The 17,393-nt window shown below is 33.9% G+C and overlaps 1 protein-coding gene across 4 annotated transcripts; it reads left to right on the top strand.

The window, feature by feature from the left end:
• Positions 1–442: 442 nt before the first annotated feature.
• slc25a42 (solute carrier family 25 member 42) lies at positions 443–16,435 on the top strand. Of its 4 annotated transcripts, none has more exons than XM_042719104.1 (8): positions 443–1,058; positions 7,337–7,480; positions 10,324–10,435; positions 11,158–11,183; positions 11,342–11,508; positions 12,062–12,178; positions 13,781–13,932; positions 15,055–16,435. In XM_042719104.1, the coding sequence occupies exons 2-8, from the start codon at positions 7,391–7,393 to the stop codon at positions 15,378–15,380; spliced, it is 990 nt and encodes a 329-aa protein (XP_042575038.1). In that variant the 5' UTR covers positions 443–1,058; positions 7,337–7,390; the 3' UTR covers positions 15,381–16,435. The 4 variants fall into 4 exon arrangements, with proteins under 4 accessions (XP_042575038.1, XP_018974418.2, XP_042575036.1 ...); XM_019118873.2 differs by having other exon boundaries at positions 7,313–7,480; XM_042719102.1 differs by lacking the exon at positions 443–1,058 and adding an exon at positions 2,387–2,578 and having other exon boundaries at positions 7,313–7,480.
• The last annotated feature ends 958 nt before the right edge of the window (positions 16,436–17,393 follow it).

Genomic DNA, 17,393 nt, shown 5'->3' with positions numbered 1-17,393 from the left:
ATTAAAAATATATAAATATATAAAAAATATTTATAAAATATTAAAAACTTAAACTTATGTTAAAGTTTTTAGTTTAGTTTAATAGTTTTACAGTTTATGTTTTTGTATTTTAATTTAGTTTAACTTGATTTAATAATTTTAAAAAATAGACATTTCTAAAAAAATAATAATAATAATAATATTAATTTTTACAAAAAATATTACCTACAATGGAAAAGTGATATTTACAAAAAATGGTAAATATAAAAATAAATAATAATTTAATTATTAATAAAAACAATGCTACACTTACAAAAATTACAGATATGCAGCCCTATTTTTTTTTAAAATATTGTAAAACTGATATTCTATGTACTATATAGTACAGTATTGATACTGTATATCAGAGTTCAATGGTACTGCCAAAGGGTTTTTAAGGGTTAAAGTATTAGTTTCTGCAAACGAGTAGTGTTTCAGCAGTGCTTTAAATAGATATAAAGTCATCATTATTATGATCTGATTACCAGAAGCGTAGTAATTAAAAGGCACACCCTGACATTATCATCGCATCGCGTCGATACCATAATACCTCACACGCCTTTCTCGCTATTTCTGGCTCGTTCTCACTGTTTACTCCCATCGAGCGAGCCTATCCACGCCGAGCGCGCTCCCGCCCCGGACTACAACTCCCACAATGCACCGGGCCTCGCCCTTCATCGCTCGCGTGCCAGTGTGACAGCACCGCCTCAGACGCGTGAAACGCGCGAGTAAAGCAGCTCTAAAAGTCACGGAAAGTGACATAAAATGTGTTTAATCGGCTTTCCTGCGAAACGGACGCCTGCAGCCGCGCGTTAGTTTGACGCGAGCGGGTTTTTAATGTGGATGGTGACTGGCTGCTGTTTATGTAACGTTAAGTGGATGGTGACTGGAGTTCATCGCTTCATCATATGTTTGTTTATGAGTTTAGCAGACCAACAGCATGGGAATGTTTGAGCAGATCGTCTTCAGATTCCGCTGAAGTCGGTGTTTTTCTCGTGATTTAACGCAGAGAGCTACAACAGGTGCTTTCAGACAGTCAGGTAAGCGAGAGCTCCCTCGAAATATCATGATAACAGTTGTTTTGCTAACAGGCTACAAGGCTAAAGCACTTTGATACTGATATTGAGAAGTGTGTCATGAGTTCATCCGAGTAAATATTTAATAAAGTTCGATTTCATGTGACGTCATCAGTCTTCTTAATCCTTGGTTGTAAATGAATCTGGTGTGTTATAAATAAGCTTTGATGTTCTGTTGACAGGTGTGTTGTGTTTGATGCTTTTACTTGGTAACGTTAAGCTGTTTGTCAGAATGGACAGCGTAATGATTATGATTCATATATAAGTTTTTTAGGTTGGTGTTGACTAGCTTGGTCTTATTAAACACATTGTTGATTTAATGCATGAAAAAGTATGTGATGTTTATCACATTATGCTTATAAGAAACCAGACTGAGGTCTAGGGGTATGTGGGAAAGTTTACAGACAAAAAAAAAAAAAAAATGTTTTAAGCAAATAATATTAAGCCAAATAGACATTAATAATGTTTAAATAGCATGCATCACTGACATGTAAATATTATATATTAAAATAAATATTTTATTTTTTAATGGATCAAAATGTATTAAAATAATGCAAAAAAAAGAAAATACTAAATTAAATATTAAAATAAATAATGCATCTACCAGTACAATGCTGTAGTGAGTTTTTTAAACAAGTAAATAAATAATGTAATAAAAATGTAATGTTTTACACATTTATATATAATTTTGCACAGTATAAATTGGGTTTTTTTACACATGGAAATATATACAGTAGCTGTCTTTTTAGGATGTGCACAAGGGTGATTATATTCAGTGGCATCTAAACAAATTAAAAGCCTTGCTTTATGTCACATTTATAGCCTGTCTTAGCATGTTAATGTCAGTTAACCCAATGGGGAACAGATCCTGCTCTGTCGCCTTGATTTAATTATTAAAAAACCTTTTCTCACTTTAAATTCTTTAACCCCGTGTCATTTTTAACACTAGGTTAACAAGGTAATCTTGTTGTAGGCTTTACACTATCAATGTTTTACCCAGGATAAAATATGACGTTGTAAATACAACAAAAATCATTAAAATAAATTATCTTTCCACTTAAAAATCCAGTGTGATACTTGCTGTTTCTTTGTATTTATTTGTGAAATTTATAGTAAATGTTTCCAACACCAGGTTTCCTCTTCAGTGTAAGAACATTGTGAAACATTGAAATCAAGATTAGTTTCCTGAAGATTAAAATGCAGTTTCATGCAATTGTGAAATGTTGCTTAACCTGGGTTTTAAAAGCTGTGAATCACTGAACGAGGGTTAGCAAGTCATTGTGATCTCTCAGGATTGCAGTCACGTGTGACAGGCCATGCAGCGTTTCAAGGGTGTGCGTCTGCAGGACTTTTGAGGGTCTGAAGGGTTCGTATGCACTGAATGTGTGTCAGTCTGAAGGACCTTTCACCCACTGAGCCTCGTTCACCTCCTCCGCTGAGAATAGAGCTCAGGTTCGACTGCTGCTCGTTCAGAGTAGTTAAAGGTACAGTTCACCCAAAAATGAACTTTCTGTCAGTACCTCACCCTCATGTTGTTCTGAACCTGTATGAGTCCCTGCTCTTTCTTCAGCTGAACACAGATGGAGTATATTGAAGAATGTTGGTAACCAAACAGTCGACGGTAGCCATTGACTTCCATAGTAAAAAATGGGAGAACTATCCCTTTAACTTAATCTCTAGATTTTAAATTTTGTATTATTGATTATCTTTATTTAATTTTTAGGTAGAATTTGTGTTTGTCGGTTTAATCCTTTTTTTTTTTTTTTTTTTTTTAAATATATACAACAGGTAAAATAAGTATTGTACACGTCACCATTTTTCTCACTAAATATCAATATAAGTGTCAATTTTTCGAAATTGAGATTTATGCATCATCTGAAAGCTGAATAAATAACCTTTCCATTGATGTATGGTTTGTTAGGAGTAGGGCTGGGCGATATGGCAAAAATGTGATCTCTAAATAAAATATCCATATTGAACGATAACGATTTTCGATATTCGATACAAGTTGTTAATGCTTCCAGCTTAAAAATAGTATGCCTGAATGACTGAAGCCACAAAAATGAGATGGGTTCATTAAATTACACTTTAAAAGTATAGTTTATTAAAAAAAAAATTACACATTTCCAAAAAAAGTAAACATAATACTATTGTAAACATAATTTGTAAACATTACAGTTTTTTTTTCACCACCAGAAGACTAACTGTAAACAGTGTCTGGCGTTAAGAGGTACATTAAATGTGCAAAATATAAACATAAAAATATACAACTTCTAGCAAGTGCACACAATTTGTAAAACTTTCAGTTGTATTTTTTTTTCTTATTTTGCCAGGAAGACTGGTCTGTCCACTGTGTCTGGCTTTAAGAGGTAGATTAAATTTGCAAAATGTAAACAAAAATATTCAACTTTTAGCTAGTGCACACAATTTGTAAAACTTTCAGTTGTATTTTTTATTTTTTTTGCCAGGAAGACTGGTCTGTAAAAAGTGTCTGGATTTAAGAGGTATTTTAAATGTGCAAAACGTAAACATGAAAAATATACAACAACTAGCTAGTGCACACAATTTGTAAAACTTTTACAGGTTTTTTGCCAGAAAACACTAGTCTGTCCACTGTGTCTGGCTTTAAGAGGTAGATATTAAAATTTGCAAAATGTAAACAAAAATATTCAACTTTTAGCTAGTGCACACAATTTGTAAACTTTTTACAGGTTTTTTGCCAGAAACACTAGTCTGTCCACAGTGTCTGGCTTAAAAGCTGCCCTGTGGCAGGACACTATATTACCACCTGTGCTAAAAGCACGATCTGAGGGTGAGCTGGTGGCAGGAATACACAGGTAACGTTTTGCCAGGAGGCTCACTCTGGGGTATATTGCTGAATTTATCTTCCACCATTCCAGGGGGGTTGGTCTCGCTGTCTGCATCAGGAGCTTTGCAGGTAGCCATTTAGTTCAGCTTCAATAGCCTGCTGTTCTGTGAGATCAGATGTTGCAGTAGACTTGGCGTAGGACTTCTTGAAAAAGCTGCCCAGTGTCATCTTCTGCAATTTGGCTGGTGGTAGCAGCAGCACCGTCACCTTTGCCTCCTCCCAGTGAAATGGATGGGACTGCAGGAGCAGCTTGCGATGTACTCTGACATTCATCCAGCATCTGAGCTACAGCTCTGGATTTCACAGCCTCAACCTTGTCATCTTTGATGTAGCGTGTCTTAAAACGAGGATCAACAAGGGATGCTATGCTCAGAAGATCATCAGTGGCAGCGTTGTCATATTTCTCATTCAGATAGCTGATGACAGAAGCCTTGATGGTCTTGGTGAGCTCCGAGTCATCAGCTACAGGTTTCAAGACCTCCTCACTGAAAAGATGCAGTACAGGTTTCAGGTACGACACACTCACATATTTTTCACCAGAAAGGGCATCAGTGAAATCAGCAAGTGGGTTTAGAGCCTTACACACAGACTCCAGAACATCGATGTCCTGCCATGAGGGAGCCAAGTGCCTTGTTTTTTTTTCAGCTGATAAAACGTTTTTGCAATGGCCTTCTCTTGCTCTAGCACTCGTGCTATCATGGCATGGCGGGACCCCCACCTGGTGGGTGATTCTGTGATCAACTTGTGCCTTGGCAGCTTGAGCTCCTCTTGAGTGACCGCTAGTTCTCGTTTCTTTTTCCAAGAGAAGGAAAAAGCACTGACAACTTTTTTGCACACACCCATGGCTCTTTGGATTCTCTGGTCTCTCATACTCACCTCTGATGATAAAGAAAACAATATAGGTACATGTTTAGAATCTTTAAAAGGCAAAAGACGATTGTAAAAAATTACTTATTTGTGATGATAAAAATTATTTTGTGATGATAAATTATTTTGTGATGATAAATTACAATGTTATGAGATTTTCAATCAGCGAGAAACTACATTTAGACCTTACACACTAGGGCTGTCTTTTATCCTATAAATCTGAGTTAAATAAAGGCTAGTTACTGCAACAATAAACTTAAGCTTAAGCATGCCATGACAACTTTAATGTCAACAGAAATGTAACTGAATCAAAACGGAATTAATTATGAGAAATTATCACATTATTATTGTGGAATAGATGCATTACTTACATTTTAAAAAACATTAACGGCATTTAACATACTTAATATATATGCATATTTATCAAATAGCGTAAAGCAAGGCTACGCGACCATTTATTTATTTATCACTGCCTTTACAGCACACAACCACACGCAAGTTGGTGTTTGTTAGGACAGTATGAATACGACAGCATATTCTAAATTATGCAGTCAAACGTGATATAGCTTTAAATGCTGTGAAATCAATTAGGATATTTTATAAATCCTCATATGCTGTTTAGCACTGAAAACTTTAAATTTTTTAGATGGTTAACTTACCAATGGCTAGATGTAGCCGGTGACCAAAACATTTCAGACGAGTCCAGTTTTTAAGCGAGACAGCCTTGACGATGTTTGCGCCGTTGTCTGTTGTGATGCACACCTGGCGGTCCTCGCTAAGGCCCCAAGATGCGAGTGCATCCTCCAGACCCGCAGAAAGTATTTCCGCAGTATGGTCATCCGGAAAAATATGCAGTTTGCAAGCATCTTGATTGCAGACACCACTCCTCGTCAATGTAATGAATGGTGAGGCTCATATATGGCTCGGATGTTCTGCTCGACCATAGGTCGGAGGTAGTGGCAAAATATTTCACATTCCTTAGATTATTTTCCAGCTTTTCGCGGCACTCTTCATATAGCTGAGGCAGTGCGGTTTTGGAAAAGTATTTTCTGCCAGGGAGCTCGTAACGTGAGTCAAGCACTTTAACTAATTTCCTAAACCCGTCTTGTTCCACTGTGCTTAGGGGCATCATTTCTTTTGCTAAAAAGTAAGAAACGGCCCTGGTTATGTCCTTGCTCCTTTTGGAACTCTTCTCATAGGGGGTAATAGCCACGAAAGACGACACGATCGATTTTTGCTTCGGTACAGCCCCACTGCTAGCCCTGCTTGTTGACGGAGTAGCATCGGCCCGCATTTTCATGCTCTCGGCGTGGTCGTTTGGGTGATACTTTTTTAGGTGATGGAATAGGTTGGTTGTGTTGCCAGTCTTGGTTTTTACAAACTGACGACATATTTTACAGATCGTTTTAATCTGCGCTTCGTCACTTTTTAGATAACCAAACCACTTCCATATTACGGAATTCGTGCTACCCTTTTTGTCGACAATTTCGTCATTTGTTGATGATAACCCGAGGTTAGTTTCACTTTCGTCGCTACTTCCACTCATTTTTGGGGTCTTTTGTCGTCGTTTCGAGTTCGCTTGCAAAGTGCGGTAGGACTGTGTACTGACGTGCACGTGCACGTGCACGCTGCTGTCGCATATTTCTGCTGTGTGATTGGTTCTTGGATCAATCCATATCGAGTGAAAATGTCCGGAGCTTATCATCGTTATCGATTTAAATTTTATCGCGATTCGATGTGATATCGTTTATCGGCCCAGCCCTAGTTAGGAGGACAATATTTGTCTGAGATACAACTATTTGAAAATCTGGAATCTGAGGGAGCAAAAAAATCTAAATATTGAGAAAATCATCTTTAAAGTTGTTCAAATGAAGTTCTTAGCAATGCATATTACTAATCAAACATTAAGTTTTGATATATTTACGGTAGGACATTTACAAAATATCTTCATGGAGCATGATCTTTACTTAATATCCTAATGATTTTGGGCATAAAAGAAAAAATTATAATTTTGACCCATGCAGTGTATTTTTGGCTGTTGCTACAAATATATCCCATAGACTTAAAACTGGTTTTGTGCTCCAGGGTCACATATATTTCTGCTGACATGAGATTTTCACCAGATGTCAATCACAACTCAAGTACTCCATACAGACAAAGAAAACAAAACAACTGTTAATTAAGAAATGAAGTTATGTGTAATAAAATGGAATGACACAAGCAAAAGCGACTTATTTAATACTTTGTACAAAAGCCTTTGTTTGGTAATGACAGCTTCAAGACGCCTTCTGTATAGAAAAACTATACATAACTTAATTTCTGATCTTATTTGTTTTGTTTTTTTGTTTGTATGTATGGATTACTTGGGTTGTTACGGTGAGGTCCGTTTCTTATCTAGAAGACGTATTTGCAGATTTTGAAATCGTTTTGTGCGTTATATGATATGGTGTTGCTTTCTAATGTTTCTCTCTTGTTGTTCCAGGTTTGGTTGTGAGTGTGTGTGTGTGTGTGTGTGTGTGTGTGTCGGGCCGGCGAGCCCCGTGTACTCTGGTGTGTATGAATGGATCAGGTGGGCATGGGGAATGCAGAACACCAGGGGGCGCTGACAAAGGGCGAAGTGCTGCCCCGCCCCGCCTCCAGCCAATCAGAGGTGAGCATACTCTCTTCTGAACCCGCCCACAGCAGAGAACAGCCAATGAGATTGCACAGAATTATTTCAAGAAAGTGTGAAGTTAGATTTACTCATCCTTATGTTATTTTAAAACTGTAGACCTCTTTTGTGATCATCTGGGTTTGACTTGAGTGCAAGTAAATGATGACAGGACTGTTGCATTGTATTTCTATGTAAATAATTGCACTGTATCATTCACTGAGCTGTTAAAGAATGCAGATGTAAAAACCGGTTTGTGAGGTTAGGCTGGCCTTCATTCTTGCAGCAGGAAGAACAGAAGACCAGTGTTTGGGAAGCGTCTAAATGTTTCCAGTCTACAGGAAGTCAGATTACTCGTGCATTACTCACAGATGAGTTCAGGATGGCATGCTAGGAAGAACTCTTAAAGCTGTTTACCGTTTTATCAGTGGAAAATATAATTTCCGGGTTCAGTCATGGGTTCATTTTCCCCCTCAGTGATCTTGGGATCAAATATCTCGTCTCCAAATGACGATGTATTTTCCTTGATCTGTTTTCTTAAAATAGTGCTTTAGAGTCCCACTATGCTTTAATATTATATATAATATTTTTAATTTGTTTTTAGTTGTTTTGTTTTTTTTGCATTTTTATTTTAATTTATATAATTTTTTTTATTTTATTTTTTTAGTTTTAGCTAATTTAGTGCATCCAGTTAAATTAAACAAAGAAATGTTTCTTTTCACTAACTTGCTGAAATAAAATAAGTAATATAAGTATTCTATTTCAGACTTTTATTTTATTTCAAGAAATTAAAAGGGTTTTGTTTTCCGTTAATTATAATAATCATTGCAGCCAGTGTGCATATCACCGGACAGCTTCTATATGAAATTAATTTTTAAAGCAAATTTGCATCCTTATTATTTGTATTATGCAGTGACTGTTTTATAATAACAATAAGACACTTGAGAGTGTTATAATGTGACTATATTCACTGCATGTCGTGTCTGTTCACACTACGACCTCTTACTTGATTACGAAGCCTGATGTGTTGAAATAGAATATTTGCATTTTATTTTTAATTTGATGATTTTGGAGATGCGTGGGATGATTTGAAGCAATGTCAAACTTTTAAAATTAGAGCAAGAGAGTCATTTTCTATTTCAGTAAGCTGTTATTATAGTTAGTATGATGATCATCATTTCTTTGTTTTTATGTCCATGTGGGTTGCTGTCCGGCACATTTTAGTGTTTAACGAGAATTCACATGAGCTCTTTATGTCTGTTTAAGGTCTACACAACTAATAGAAATAAAAATTATACATAAATGATTATTAAGTCACAAAGACTGCAATACAATATTATAATAGTAATATATCAAATTTTATTTAGTATTTTTTTAGATTTTTATTTAGTAATAATAATAACGATGATGATGATAATTAAAATTTATTATTATATATAAAAATATTGATAGTGATCACAAAACTATGGCTAAATTGCGCATCCCTACAAATAAAAACAGCAAACTGAGAGGCTTGTGAAGGCTATAATACAGCGAAATATTACAATACTCTCATTTCTTATTTTGTTTTATTTAGTCATTTTTATTTAGTAGTAGTAATAAATAATAATAATAATAAACAATAATAATTATTATTATTATTACTAAATAAAAATCTTATTAAATCTTATAAATACAATTATTATTATTATTATTATTATTATTATTATTTTATAGACATTATTGATGCTATAAGAGGCTTGTGAAGGCTGTGATACAGTACAATACAGCAAAATATTACAATACTACCATTTCTTATTTTTTTTATTTAGTCATTTTAATTTAGTAGTAGTAATAAATAATAATAATTATAAACAATAATAATAATAATAATTATTATTATTATTACTAAATAAAAATCATATTAAATCTTATAAATAAAATTATTATTATTATTATTATAATTACTTTATAGACCTTATTGATGCATAATCACAACACTTTATATAAAAATATTCAAATTGTGCAACTCCAAAAAATAAAAATAAGAAATAAATAAATAATCAAAGCAAACCTGAGAGGCTTGTAAAGCTATTTTATTTTATTTATTTTTTTTTAATTAAAAAAATATATATATATATATATTTTTAGATTTTTATTATTTAGTATTTATTCATTACTTTATTTGAACAATTCCTTCTTTGAATATTTAAAAAAAAAAATTGTGCAGCAAATGAACCATGTTGTTGTTTTAATTAATGTACTGATTTATGATTATTGTTTTTGCTTTGCTTCTATATAATTTTGTCTTCTGAGGTTTATGTTTGTGAAATTTTTGTATGGTCATCTTGGCCCGGACTCCCTGGAAGAAGAGATTTATTTTATCTCAGTGCGACCTTCCTGGAAAAATACAGGATAAATAAATACATTTTAAATTGTGCAGTCTTAGTCTGTAGCACGTAGAAACCCTTTTAAACTGCTTCTATCAGGAAAAGGATCATATCTGAGGTTGTTTTTAGAGCCTTCATATTTTATTGACAGGGCAAATTCATTTTTTTTTGTATCGAAGTGACTAAGTGCTGCTCAAACAGAACACATGCTAGGACCTGACGGGTTTAACTCAACCCAGTGTTCCTGCTTTCCTCGTGTTCAGACAATCATTCAGCTCAAGGCTTCGTCGAAGTGTGAATATAAACCTGTTCTGCTCTAAAGATTGTGCTCATGCCTGGACATGTTACAGCATTAACACACTGGGTGTGTCTTGTATCTATTAGAAGATATGGACTAGTATTTGTTTCTATGTGTAAACCCTCGTGAATCAGAACTAATGTGTGATCTCTCTCTCTCTCTGTGTGTGCACGCAGGGTTTTAAACAGGGTCGCACAGTCTTGAACTCTCTGCTCTCGGGGGCGTTCGCAGGAGCCGTGGCCAAAACAGCCGTCGCCCCGCTGGACCGAACCAAGATTATCTTCCAAGGCAAGAACAGGAACTCTTATACACCTTCCCTGACTCACTTACTGAACATGTACAGATGCGCTGAAGTATTTAAACACTCAGTCTGGCCTGTAGATGTCTGAATGTCATCGCATTAGGTGCAGCTGCTTAGTGTCAAGCGTGAGTGGACAAGGATGCAAACTTGTGACCTTTGCACCCCAGAGAGGTCATCTGTGTGATTTGTTTAGATCCAGCGAGTTTGGGTCACTTCTGACATGCATTTGAAAGCATGACAAATTTGTAATAAGAATCAATTATAAATGTGTTGTATAATACATAACAGCTTTTTGATCTCCCAGTGGATTCTTGCTAGAATGAAAGCACTAATAATAATAATATTGCAATGGTAATATTACTATTGTAGCGTATTTTATTGTTTTGTTTAATTTATTATAACGTAATACTATAAATATTTAAATGAAAACAATAATAAGATGTTATTATTATTAGTGTATAGTCATATCGAATGGTTAAAACATAACAAAAAGAGATTTTTTTTTTTTTTAAAATAGCTATTTATTTATTTATTTTCCGTGTCTTCATACTAAAACTGGAAGTAAATTTACAATTTAAAGCTGATGCATGAATGTTTTTTTCTTGTAGTTGCACAATAAATGTTGCATATAGTGCTGGAAAAGTTTAGTTTATTCTGTATCAGCTGAAATCGGCTGAAACTCAATATTTCTCTTATCTTCTCATTTTAGTGTCGTCGAATAGATTCTCTGCGAAGGTGAGTATTTTCTCCATCTTTGTGAATACTTATCTGATGTAATGTGTCAGCGGTTTTGCATATGATTTGAAATGCTTGTGATGTTTAAATGGTATTGAATTGAAATGCACAACAAACACAGAAATCCTGTTTTATTCTGGGATGTTTGTGGTTTGCAGGAGGCGTACAGGTTGATTTACCGCACGTATCTGAAGGATGGCTTCTTCAGTCTGTGGAGGGGAAACTCGGCCACCATGGTGCGTGTTATTCCATACGCCGCCATCCAGTTCTGCGCTCATGAACAATACAAGAGGATTCTGGGACAGTATTACGGCTTCCAGGGCAAGTGAGTGAGATTTGAAACTCTGAAACTATACTTTTGCCAAAAACTACTTTTGGAGTTATATGTGCTTGCTGTCAAACAATTAACAATTAAAGTATATACACAAACAATTAAAGTATATATTTAGTTTTGTATATTCATTTATATATTTATATATTTTATTTAAAAAAAATATTTAATAATTTTATTTAATATATTTTATATTTATATTCTGTTTATATAAATATATTTCATATATAAACACAACATATTTTTCTTAAATATATACATGCATGCATGTGTTTGTATTTATATATACATAATAAATATACACAGTATACACACATATATTATGTAAACAAATGTGATTAATTGTATTTATAACTTGCATTGACTTTAATTTTGTAATTTACCTGTATTTATTTGAGTTATTATTACTTAATCAAATCACCCAGCTGCAGTTTGATTGATTTTAATGATATTATGGAGTTATCTGTTTTTGCAAATGAACTCTTCATCTGTTCGTTTAGCCGAATCGGCTTACAAATAAGAAATGAAACAACATGTTGTTTTGCAGAGCTCTGCCGCCGGTGCCGAGGCTGCTGGCTGGTTCGCTGGCGGGAACCACGGCTGCCATGATCACATATCCGCTGGACATGGTCCGAGCTCGCATGGCCGTCACACCCAAAGAGATGTAAGACCTGCATCCTCTCACCGACTGAACTGGATGATATGTGTGTTGGCAGTGTGTGCGCACAACCACCCTATAATTATAAAAATTCACCCAGTGTTTTTTTTTTTAATCTCGTTAAATCATTTCCCCTTTCTCAAATCGAGAAGAACTCAGATGCCTGTCTTTGTGACGTCAGAGAGGGGCGGAGTCAGCAGAGCTCATTAGCATTTAAAGGAACATGCACTAAAACAGAGTTGTTTTTGAACATGCTAATATAAAACCTGTAAAAGCTCCGTTCGTCTTCGGAACACAATTTAAGATATTTTGGATGAAAACCGGGAGGCTTGAGACTGTCCCATAGACAAGTAAATAAGTGTCATGGTCCAGGAAAGTTATGAAAGTCGTCGTCAGAATACTCCATCTGCCATCAGACGTGCAATCTGGGTTATATGAAGCGATGAAAACAAAAATAACGACTTTATTCAACAATTCCTTTGTCAACAGTCTCCTCTGTGTCTCTCCATATCACTGTATGCTGTGTATGCTCTTCTGTATCATCCGCGCCACAAGGATTTGTGTTTGTTTTATTTAAAATCAAAGCTAAATACATGTAGAAACAGCGCATCCTTGTGGCGCGGATGACACAGAAGATCATTGGTAGATTAATGTGATATGGAGAGACACAGAGGAGACTGTTGACAAAGGAATTGTTGAATAAAGTGGATATTTTTGTTTTCTTCACTTACAAAAAGTGTTTCTGTCACTTCATATAACCCAGATTGCACGTCTGATGGCAGATGGAGTATTCTGACTTTCATACCTTCTCTGGACCTTGACACTGTTATTTATTTGGCAGTCTATGGGACAGTAACAGGCCTCCGGGTTTTCATCCAAAATCTCTTAAATTGTGTTCCGAAGACGGGTTTGAAACGGCATGGGGGTCAGTGATTAATGACAAAATTTTCATTTTAGGGTGGAGTATCCCTTTAAGTACTAAAATGACTAAAACTAAAAGTGAAATAAAATAAAGGAAAGCGGAATAAAAAATATTAACAATAAAATTAAAACTAATAAAAATGACAAGAGCACATGATGAAATTACCAAAACAAACTGAAAATGTAAAAATAAAAGCTCAAATATTAAAATATAATATATTAAGGACTACTATAATAGTATAGAAATAATACTAAAATAACACTGAAAATGATTTTTAAAACCCACAATTTCTACCTGATGAAATATTTTAGAGCTTGACATAACAAAAAAAAAAAAGTATGCTCTTTATAAAACGGATCATGGTGTTTTAATATTTAATTAATTTCCATGACTACTCCAGTTCTAGAAATCACAATTTTAAAAAACAAATCCAGGTTTTCAAAGACAACGAAACATTGTCGGGGTGAATTCAATTAAAGAACATTTAGATTCTTAGTTGTTTTGTCATGTTTTAATCATCTTGGAGCCTTTTTGGCAGTTGGACAAACGAGATGAAGAGAGTTTTGATGTGATGTCGCTGTGATGTCACTGTGTGATGTCGCCGTGTGATGTCACTGTGATGTCGCCGTGTGATGTTGCTGTGTGATGTCACTGTGTGATGTCGTTGTGATGTCGTTGCTGGTCAGGTACAGTAACATCCTGCACGTGTTCGTCCGAATCTCTCGTGAGGAGGGGCTGCAGACGCTCTACAGGGGGTTTACTCCCACAATCCTCGGCGTCGTGCCGTATGCGGGACTCAGCTTCTTCACCTACGAGACGCTCAAGAAAATCCACGCAGGTAAAGCACGACTCTGTGTGATTCAGGGTTATTATAGCTTGGAAATTTAACCAGCTTCCATTTTATCATTAGCTTTATTTTGTTTTCAGTGTAATTAATAATTGACTGTTAAGTTTAGATTTTAATTGCACCACAAAAAACAGTAAGACTTTTCAACATTAGCATTAACAATAACAATAAGCATTAGATTTGTTACTATCTGTATTAATCTTTGTTAATTTTATTTAATAAAAATATGGCTGTTCATTGTAAGTTCATGTTAGCTCAGCTCCGTTAAATAATATTAACAGATGCAACTTTTGAATTTAATAATGTATTAATAAATGTTGAAATTAACATTAACTAAGATTAATATAATTTATAAACTTAACTGTTAATTATTATTATTAACGTACATTATCTTGTATATTATGATTTATTACATTTTATATATTTATTTAAAAATTTGCCATTTTTATTTATTATTATTAACGTACATTAGCATGTATATCATTATTTATGATATTTTATATATGTATTCATTTTTATTTATTATTATTATTATTAACATACATTATGTATATTATGTTTTATTACATTTTATATATTAAAAATGTTGTATTTAATTGGCCATTTTTATTTTATTATTATTATTTTTATTATTAACGTACATTAGCAAGTATATAATGTTTATTACATTTTATATATTTATTAAAAATGTTTAATTGGCCATTTTCAATTATTATTATTATTATTATTATTATTATTATTATTATTATTATTATTATTAATAACATACATTATCATGTATATTATGTTTTATTACATTTTATATATTTATTAAAAATGTTTAATTTAATTTGCCATTTTTATTTATTATTATTATTATTATTATTATTATTATTAACGTACATTAGCAAGTATATAATGTTTATTACATTTTATATATTTATTAAAAAAATTATTTAATTGGCCATTTGTATTTATTTATTTATTTATTATTATTATTATTAACATACATTATCATGTATATATTGTTTTATTACATTTTATATATTTACAAGAAATTGTTGATTTTTTTATTTAGCCATGTTTTAGTATTTATTTCCAGTATTCAGTATTTGTCTCGTCTCTCTGTTTCAGAGCACACGGGTCGCTCTCATCCGTTCTCGTACGAGCGTCTGGCGTTCGGTGCGTGCGCAGGATTGATCGGTCAGTCGGCCTCTTACCCGCTGGACGTGGTGCGCAGACGCATGCAGACGGCGGGGGTCACCGGACACACCTACGGCAGCATCTCGGGCACCATGCGGGAGATCGTGAGGGAGGAGGGCGTGATCCGCGGCCTCTACAAGGGCCTGAGCATGAACTGGGTCAAAGGGCCCATCGCCGTCGGCATCAGCTTCATGACCTTCGACCTCATGCAGATCCTGCTGCGCAAATTTCAGCAGTTCAGCCACAGCGCGCGGTAGCTAAAAAACAACATTTATAGTTTTTTTGGGTTTTAACCTGAGCAAATGCTGCCAATGAGGAGGACGGGAAATACCTGGCGTCATGTGACTAGTTTAAAGTTCTGTTTCTGATGCAAAAGCATATGTGCACTGCAAAAAATAGATTTTTTACTTGGTATTTTAGTCTTGTTTTCCAGTACAAATGTCAAAACATTTTTAAATTAAGATGCATTTACTTGAGAATCAAAATGACTCGAGATATTAAGTCTTGTTTTATGAAAATGAATCAAAATTGACGCTTCAAACAAGAAGAAAAAATATCTGTCGTAGGGGTCAGAAACTATTTTTTACTTCAAAGGGAAAGCTAAATAATTTTTCTTACTCCACTGGGACGTGTTTGTTCTTGTTTTACTTCATTTGGATGAATTCTTTAAAAAAACTATTTATTGTGCATCGTTTTGCATGCATCTTGATTTAAGAATGTTTTGAGATTTGTACGGGAGAGCAAGACAAGAACACAGGTCAGAAGCTGATTGCTGCGGTGTGTGTTTCCGTCTCAGACTGAACGCTGTGGAAGTGCGATACTGACTGAAAGTGTGTCTGGAAACACTATTTTCTTCATTGTCCTGATTTATGTGTGTGTTTTCACACACATCAGGGGCTTTGATGAAGACACACACATGCATTTTGAGTTTACAGCACGCGTGTGTGTGTGTGTGTGTGTGTGTGTGTGTGTGAACAGCAGAGGGCGTTTATCTGTCACGTTCATATCAGGGTGAATCTCATGAAAACAGTCAACTCGTCCAGGTCATATTTTACTGTAAAATGAAAAAATAATAATTATAATCATATTTGGAATTTTTTTTAGTTATATTTGTAGAATATTTTAAATTCTATTTTACATAAAGAGCATGTAGCCTGATGTAGAACCATTATGATTTTTTGACACATTTTTTTACAACAGTTAAATGCTTTTCCCTCAAATTATGTATTTAAAAGTATAAAGGTACTTTACATTACGGTAGTACTAATAATTTAAATTTCTAATTAAAATGATACATTATATCATTATTATATCATACATTATATTATTGATACATAAGTGTATATATATATATATATACACACACACACACACACACATATATTTATATATATATATATATATATATATATATATATATATATATATACACACATATATGATTATAATTAATAAATAGTAATAATAATAATATTATTATTACAAAAATGATAAATGCAAGTATACTTTATGATAGTAATTCTAATTTCTATAGTTTTAATTTTTAATTGTTATATATATGTTATATAATTTCTGGTACTATTTTTATGCTGAATTTAAGATTATAATTTTTATTAAATTAATTTAAAACATCATTTTAGCTAATTATGTATATACATATACAAAATACATTTTTGCATCATTTTCCCCTAAATGATACTTTTATGCACAGAATGTTATTCACTCAACGACAATCCTTTTTAATTTATTTTGGGCTGAAATATGAGTCCTTTCTTCATGAGATTCACCCTTTTTATCTGTTATCATTAATCCAGGACAGGAGAGTGACGTGATGTGTGTGTGTGTGTGTGTGTGTGTGTGTGTGTGTGTGTTGTGTATGAATCTGTGGCTCCCAAGTGCCTGGAGAGAGAAAGCGAGCACATGAATATAAACATATATCAGTGTTACTGACTGCTGTAACTAACTAGTTGTTCAGATTATGACCAAATAACATGTTGGTCTTTAATCATTGGTGTGTTTGTTCATTTTCTGACACGGAGGTTTTAAAATACTTCATTACTCACAGTGACAGTATTACACTGTTCTTCTGGACCTTCATTTCTGATCTCAAATATTGATACGGTGACTCCAATTAGTATTTGTTCACTTCAAATGTGTCAGAATCTGACCTGTTTTACATTCTAAACTGAATAAACCAGTTTGCATATCTTTCTTTATAACAAATGACATGTATTTAGCTATTTTCTCATCTCATTTAGTGGCATTCAGAC

This window comes from Cyprinus carpio, chromosome B2 (genome assembly GCF_018340385.1).
Source record: "Cyprinus carpio isolate SPL01 chromosome B2, ASM1834038v1, whole genome shotgun sequence".
In the NCBI taxonomy this organism is placed as follows: Eukaryota; Metazoa; Chordata; class Actinopteri; order Cypriniformes; family Cyprinidae; genus Cyprinus; species Cyprinus carpio.
Note: the sequence above shows the minus strand (reverse complement) of the source record. Positions and strands in the feature narration are given on the sequence as shown.